This window comes from Amia ocellicauda, chromosome 1 (genome assembly GCF_036373705.1).
Source record: "Amia ocellicauda isolate fAmiCal2 chromosome 1, fAmiCal2.hap1, whole genome shotgun sequence".
Lineage (NCBI taxonomy): Eukaryota > Metazoa > Chordata > Actinopteri > Amiiformes > Amiidae > Amia > Amia ocellicauda.
The window spans coordinates 48,864,461-48,871,937 of NC_089850.1; the positions used below are offsets into that span (position 1 = coordinate 48,864,461).

Consider the following 7,477-nt stretch of genomic DNA (forward strand, 5'->3'; position numbering starts at 1 on the left):
GACACGGATGTGTTCATGCCTTATTATAGAAAGTGCTAGAATTGACGAAGCAGGAAATGAAAAATGTGGGCGATTTCGGTGTCAGAACTAAGTAATTAACCGGATTTAACAGGCGATTACAGTGAGAACCGTGAAGTTAATTAAAGCCATGTAAGATATGTATCTTACTCTAACTCACACCAGGGAAGTTATTCGGTTAGCAGCGGTAAAAACACACACAGAGCCTTTCCCATTCTGGTGATTTATCGATGTCGATCTTAAAGTTTAAACATGGGTTAACGTAACATTTATGAACTCCACACATACGCAAATAATTAGCACATTTACAGTTATGTATTTTTAATTCAAAGAATTGTAAGTAAATGATTTCAACGGACAAAAAAAAAAACGAATCCCCTCCCCCACTACTTCCAGCGCCCGACCAAAATGGGGTTACGAAGCAATGCGAACAGCGTGATTGGTCACCCGGTGGCCTCGCCCTCTCTCGTCTTCATTGGTCCGGAATCACCCCGTTACTTCCTGGGGGAGGGTCCTGGCCTACTATTGGCTCATCGGGTTGATCGTACCGTGTGATTGGCCGGGCCGCTGAGGATATGTTCTAGAAGCTTCGCTTGCTTCTTTCTTTCTCGTTATAAACGCCGGTGTGGAAGGAAGGCCTCCGCCCGATTGTCCATTCACCGAATCATCAACCTCCGCGACCAGCCAAGGTGAGTCTCTTCGGAGAAAAAAAATAAAATATATATATATATATATATATATATATATATATATATATATATATATATATATATATATATATATATATATATATAATGAAACTTCATGTTTGTACGCGTTTTTATGTTAATTTAAATGTGTATCTGTAATTCAAGTGGAATAGCTCCAGCTTCAATTTCCTTGCAGTTTATAGACTGGTTTAATCTCGTTTAAATAGTTTCGATAATTAAAACATTTCGTGTTCTTGTTGGATGCATACGATTTCTTCCATAAATGATCAAAAACTCTATACTTCGGGATATAAAAAGGTTGGCTTTGCGGTTCAAGGTATTTTCGCATTTATGCAGATGGTTGAGAAACAAAGGTATAGTTTGATGTAACATTTTTTTTAAGTTTGTTTCGTTTTTAGTTTGCCGGATAAAAGTAACTACTAAACAAACATGGATAATTAGGAAATGTAACTCCTCCGGAATGTCCTGGCGTTAAAAAGCACGGACACGGTCTATTGTTACATTCGGTGAACTTCTTCAGCAGGGAAAGGTGGTTTATATATTAATTAAATAGTCCAGGGAGAACAGACTTCCAGAAGGTTCCGTTGCGCCATCTTTCTCTTGCTCTGAAGTTGCGGGCTGTTCATTTGCCGGAAAGTGTCCACCATGTGCTCAGTCCCCCCGCGCTGCTGCTCTCTGCGCATGCTCCGCACCACGTTGCTACAGCGCGAGGGTGGCGGCTGACGTCAGGGCCGCCATTTTGCTCATGTTACCGGTTTTTGGCCACAGCGGGAATGTGGTGCCTCTTGCATCCGGCAACGGGCGCCTGAGGCACCATGTGTCCTACCTCGTCTCACGTCGGCTTTTGTTCTCCAAGCTCTCAAATATAAACCTTATTATATTTATTGTATCCTATCCAATTTAAAGGGGGAGGCAGCTTTTTAATTCAGGTTGGTGCATGCAAGTTGTACTTCATTCTGTTTGTAGCAAATCTTAAAACTGGGCTATTTTTTTTTCCTTTCTCTTTAGGCATCATGTCTAAGGGACCAGCAGTGGGTATTGACCTGGGCACCACCTACTCCTGTGTGGGGGTGTTCCAGCATGGCAAAGTGGAGATCATTGCCAACGACCAGGGCAACAGGACCACGCCCAGCTACGTGGCCTTCACAGACTCTGAGCGTCTGATTGGAGATGCCGCCAAGAACCAGGTGGCCATGAACCCCACCAACACAGTGTTCGGTAAGATAACTAGCTCCTCACATGGCCTATTGAAGCTTGATGATCTGCTGTTAGTATTGTTAGTATTCATATAGTATAAAAGGATGAAACTAAAACATGAGGTGTTAAAACCAAATGGTAATCCACTGTTTGGCAATCAGTCATGTGGTGTTGCTGAGATTCAGTGCATGTAAAGTAAAACTGCACCCCTAGTGCTCACTGTGATGAAGTATATTCCTAAGCCATTCGTAGTAGTTCACCAGAGGCTGAAAGGCCGAAGATGGCCCCAAGTACCTTCCTTGGATGTCTGAGTGAGCACCTAGGTCTGTATGTGAGAAAGTAAATGGATCCAATGATCACACTGTGCTTTCAGCAACCTTTCATAAAAACAAAATTAAATCCACAGATGCCAAGCGCTTAATTGGTCGCAGGTTTGATGATGCGGTGGTACAATCGGACATGAAGCACTGGCCATTCAATGTCATCAACGATTCCACCCGTCCCAAGGTCCAGGTCGAGTATAAGGGCGAGTCCAAGTCTTTCTACCCTGAGGAGATTTCCTCCATGGTCCTGGTCAAGATGAAGGAAATTGCAGAGGCCTACCTGGGCAAGGTGAGTCAGTTCCTCTGGTTGTTGGTTATAGTAATCAGCTTTTGGAAGAGCGGCTCTGAAAATCAGCTGCTCAGTATTCCAATGTAATTACCTTTTCAGCTTTCTTGGTACTTGAATTCCGGACTAGTCTGCTTAGCTTCAAGCTGCCAAACTTTTTTTAAATCTGGCATTGCTTATAATAAGGAAAAGTGCTTGTGGCACATGGGTGGCTTTGTTTTGTGAAGCTTAAATGTGCACAGATTTGATGTTTGTGTTCTGTGCAGAAATAACCTAGTGTCTCCTCCTGCAGACTGTTACCAACGCCGTGGTCACGGTGCCAGCTTACTTCAATGACTCTCAGCGTCAAGCTACTAAAGATGCAGGGACCATCTCAGGGCTGAACGTGCTTCGTATCATCAATGAGCCCACCGCTGCTGCTATTGCCTATGGCTTGGACAAGAAGGTATTCATACGTGCTTGTATAGTTGCACCTTTAACTTGATTCAAATGTATGCTTTACTGTAGCATATTTACTTTGTCAGTTTGAAGCCTGTAACCTCTTTACAGCCAAGCCTCTGCTATAAAAGCAGTCTTTTTGCTGATTATGGTATTAAATGTGGTCATTTAGGACACCCCATCAGATTTCCCCAGGTGAAAGTTCGCTGTGATGACGTTGATTCCTAAGCCATTCGTAGTAGTTCACCAGAGGTTGAGAGACCAAAGATGGCCCCAAGTACCTTCCTTGGATGTCTGAGCGAACACTGCTGCTTCTCCTGAGATTCAAAGCGTGCCCCCGCCCCCCCCTTCTCTCCATACCTGGGGGAAATAATGGTGCTAAAGTACTGGTTTGTTTTGCAGGTGGGCGCAGAGAGGAACGTCCTGATCTTCGATCTTGGCGGCGGCACTTTCGACGTGTCCATCCTGACCATCGAGGATGGGATCTTCGAGGTGAAGTCCACTGCTGGGGACACCCATCTGGGTGGAGAGGACTTTGACAACCGCATGGTCAACCACTTCATTGCAGAGTTCAAGCGCAAGTACAAGAAGGACATCAGCGACAACAAGAGGGCCGTCCGCCGTCTCCGCACCGCCTGCGAGCGGGCAAAGCGCACCCTGTCCTCCAGCACACAGGCCAGCATCGAGATCGACTCCCTGTATGAGGGCATCGACTTCTACACCTCCATCACCAGGGCGCGCTTTGAGGAGCTCAACGCAGACCTGTTCCGTGGCACCCTGGACCCCGTGGAGAAGTCCCTGCGTGATGCCAAGCTGGACAAGGCCCAGATCCACGACATCGTGCTGGTGGGGGGCTCCACCCGTATCCCCAAGATCCAGAAGCTGCTGCAGGACTTCTTCAATGGGAAGGAGCTGAACAAGAGCATCAACCCTGATGAGGCTGTGGCCTACGGAGCAGGTAAATGTCAGGATGTTGGCTGCATGTCCTAGATTTGATCAGTGTTTGTTCCAATGTCTCGCTGTGATGAAGTAGATTCCTAAGCCATTCGTAGTAGTTCACCAGAGGCTGAAAGGCCAAAGATGGCCCCAAGTACCTTCCTTGGATGTCTGAGCGAGAGCACTGCCATGCAGACAGCTGCAGTCCTCCTCTTCCAGGTGTCTGACTCTCTCTCTTCCCTCTAGCTGTCCAGGCCGCTATCCTGTCTGGTGACAAGTCTGAGAATGTGCAGGACCTGCTGCTGCTGGACGTCACCCCCCTTTCCCTGGGTATCGAGACAGCCGGCGGTGTCATGACCGTCCTGATCAAGAGGAACACCACCATCCCCACCAAGCAGACCCAGACTTTCACCACCTACTCTGACAACCAGCCCGGTGTGCTGATTCAGGTGGGCAGGGATGGGCATCCTGGGGCAGATCCAAGCTGAGCTCATTCAGAAGGTTTTCAGTGTTGAGGTCTAATGCTGCTCGCTGTGATGAAGTAGATTCCTAAGCCATTCGTAGTAGTTCACCTGAGGCTGAAAGGCCAGAGACGGCCCCAAGTACCTTCCTTGGATGTCTGAGCGAGCACTTGACCTTCATCTTGCCCACCTGTATTGAAAACCTTAAGCATAATAAACCCTTTTCACTTGATTTTATATTAACTCTTTTATGTGTGGTTCAGGTGTATGAAGGTGAGAGAGCCATGACCAAGGACAACAACCTGCTGGGCAAGTTTGAGCTGACCGGCATCCCCCCGGCTCCCCGTGGCGTTCCTCAGATTGAGGTCACATTCGACATTGATGCCAACGGCATCATGAATGTCTCCGCTGCTGACAAGAGCACTGGCAAGGAGAACAAGATCACCATCACCAATGACAAAGGTACAGTGGGCAACGTGTGTTTGACTGATGGGGTCGGTGGGGAGACTTGCTCTTGCCTGCAATTGATATTTGAAAGATTATGCATGGTCTAAAAGCTGTCTTTCTTCACAGGTCGCCTGAGTAAGGAGGATATCGAGCGCATGGTCCAGGAGGCTGAGAAGTATAAGGCAGAGGATGACGTCCAGCGTGACAAGGTTTCTTCCAAGAATGCACTGGAGTCCTACGCCTTCAACATGAAGTCCACAGTGGAGGATGAGAAGCTGAAGGGAAAGATCAGTGACGAGGACAAACAGAAGATCCTGGACAAGTGCAATGAGGTCATTGGCTGGCTGGACAAGAACCAGGTGAGTGACATAACAGGCTGGTTATTCCTTAGTGGTGACATTCAATGCAGAAAAGATGGGTTTTAATGCTCGTTGGCCATGTTATGTACCTGGACTAAACTGTCCCTCTTCTTGCAGACTGCGGAGAAGGAGGAGTATGAGCACCATCAGAAGGAGCTGGAGAAGGTGTGCAACCCCATCATCACCAAACTGTACCAGAGTGCAGGGGGCATGCCTGGTGGGATGCCTGAGGGAATGCCTGGTGGCTTTCCAGGGGCTGGGGCTGCTTCAGGAGGAGGAGGATCCTCTGGACCAACCATTGAGGAAGTGGATTAAACCACTCCACACTACCTCAATCAAATGTTTTTCTTGAAACCACAAATTTACTTGAGTCTTGATGGTATTGGGCTTCTTTTAACATACTTTTCCCTCCCCTCTTCAGGTGTTAATGGTCACCTCACTTTACATTTTGCACCATTCAGACTAATGTTTGTCTGAGTTGATGGTATGTTTAAAGATGCCCCTTGCCATTGTCTGTATATTTAAAAAGGAATAAGACTACTGGGCTTTTTTTTTTTTTAAGTAACTCAATACTGTTAAAGGAATGTGCATTTTTCTGTTTTGTTAATGTTTGAACTTGACAAGTGTTCGTGGCATTTGCATTTCCACTGCTACAATGCATCAAAAGTGAATTTCTGGTTTCATAAAAAAATAAAGTAAAAAGACATGGTCCATCTTCCTCTGTGTCTGATTATTTCACCCTTGCAAATCCACACTCACTTGACTACTCTGCATACATGTACTTTTAAAAGTGAGGTTTTTGTTCTCGCATACCTGATTTCCCCACCCCCCACCAAAGCTTGAGGTAAAGTTCTGTAGATTTGCACCAAATGACAAGGCCTGTAACCTTCACACAGGTATGTATGTAAAACTGGCAAAGATGGGAGTTACTCTGTAAAGCACATGCATAAGATAGTCTGTTGTACATGTTATTTGCTGATGCCCATAGGTAGGGTGATTTACAGGTTACATACACATTGCAGAAGTGCAGTAATGCAAGCTATAATTGAGATTACACAAAGTGATTAAATGCAAAGCATACATGTAGTTTGAAGAGATGAGAGATGAGGTCTTTGAGAGGGGTGTATGAGAAATACCAGTCCACTGATTTACCATTGCATAAGGAGCACAATGTGTAATATAAAGTGCAAAAATATATGCTCGAATAAGACCCTATATAACGTAGTCTGCGCAGGTGTCTTGTTATCGGTTCTGTAATCTGTTCAGACTAGATGCCGAAGTTCCTAAAGTGGCGTAGTTGAGTATAATAATGGAGGCGCTGCTGTGTTGATCTAAACACTTGTGGAAAAGGCATTTTTACTTTTAATTTATCTTCAATAAAATGCTGAGAGCGTCATTGTTGTAGTGAAATAAATTTAGAAAATAATTACATATTAAATAATTACTTCGCTCCACGCTCTACATTGGAATAAGCATGCCGCTGCTTTCTTGTATCCACGGTTACGGTACACCTTATTTTGTGTGTTTATATATATATATATATATAATTTTTTGAGATAGAAACCTATATAGTCAGCCTAGATGTAACATCACAAACCTTGTGTAGCTTTGAATTAACAATGTGAGGGTGAAATGCTTCCCTCACCAACATGGCTGCCCCTTCCGACATCTTTATTCTGTACCGTGACGACAGACGTGCGTTGCCAGGGCTGCGACGCTGTTTACCTCCGCGAGCCGGGCGCGGACTTGGTGAGTCTTTCTTTCATAATTATCTCCGCGTTATAAAATCTCTAAAACGGGGTGTTAATTGTATTCAGATGTTTTTATCTCATTTTAGTCTGTTTATTCATTTTTAATCTTAAACCTATTTTTGAAATATACGTTAGTAGTAGTATTCTTTATAGTATTTTTAACAAGGTTTCTCATTTTGAAGTCTCCATTTTGTGATAATGAAAGTTTTCTTAACCATCCAAATCTTCAATTAATAAATATATGTCAATGAATGAGTCTTTTTACACCTAAATAATATTCAAAGTCTTCATTCTGAACTGTGATATTGCATTGAAGTGCAGAAAGCCGACACTTCTCAGAACATCCTGTATTACTCTTAAGAAGGTTGCCTAATGAATACTCTCCACAATCCAGGTCTTATTTCCTTTGTGCAATAGGTTAATTTTGAAAAACACGAAAATGTGTATATTACATAATTAAATATCTATCCGAATAAAACATCTGTACATTAGGACGTTTCCCAATGAAAATACGCCGTTTTAACATTCAGTGCAAAGGGTGACCGCCAGAG

General features: G+C 44.4%; 1 protein-coding gene and 1 non-coding gene across 2 annotated transcripts; both read left to right on the forward strand.

Annotated features, from left to right (window-relative positions):
- The first annotated feature begins 573 nt into the window (after positions 1-573).
- On the forward strand, positions 574-5,886 carry hspa8 (heat shock protein 8). The gene is made up of 9 exons (XM_066707826.1): positions 574-707; positions 1,737-1,946; positions 2,332-2,537; positions 2,827-2,979; positions 3,375-3,930; positions 4,155-4,357; positions 4,633-4,831; positions 4,943-5,175; positions 5,293-5,886. Exons 2-9 carry the CDS (start codon positions 1,742-1,744, stop codon positions 5,488-5,490), a joined length of 1,953 nt encoding a protein of 650 aa, XP_066563923.1. The 5' UTR covers positions 574-707; positions 1,737-1,741; the 3' UTR covers positions 5,491-5,886.
- LOC136760229 (small nucleolar RNA SNORD14) lies at positions 3,989-4,087 on the forward strand. The gene has a single exon (XR_010820183.1). It is a non-coding gene; the product is annotated as a small nucleolar RNA SNORD14 (small nucleolar RNA).
- Positions 5,887-7,477: the final 1,591 nt, after the last annotated feature.

What these genes read in the sequence shown, in the direction of transcription:
- hspa8 (XM_066707826.1), top strand. Translation starts at nt 1,742, where the DNA reads ATGTCTAAGGGACCAGCAGTGGGTATTGACCTGGGCACCACCTACTCC. An exon ending in CCCCACCAACACAGTGTTCG is followed by an intron (nt 1,947 to 2,331) that starts GTAAGATAACTA and finishes TTAAATCCACAG; the next exon opens with ATGCCAAGCGCTTAATTGGT. An exon ending in CCTATGGCTTGGACAAGAAG is followed by an intron (nt 2,980 to 3,374) that starts GTATTCATACGT and finishes TTTGTTTTGCAG; the next exon opens with GTGGGCGCAGAGAGGAACGT.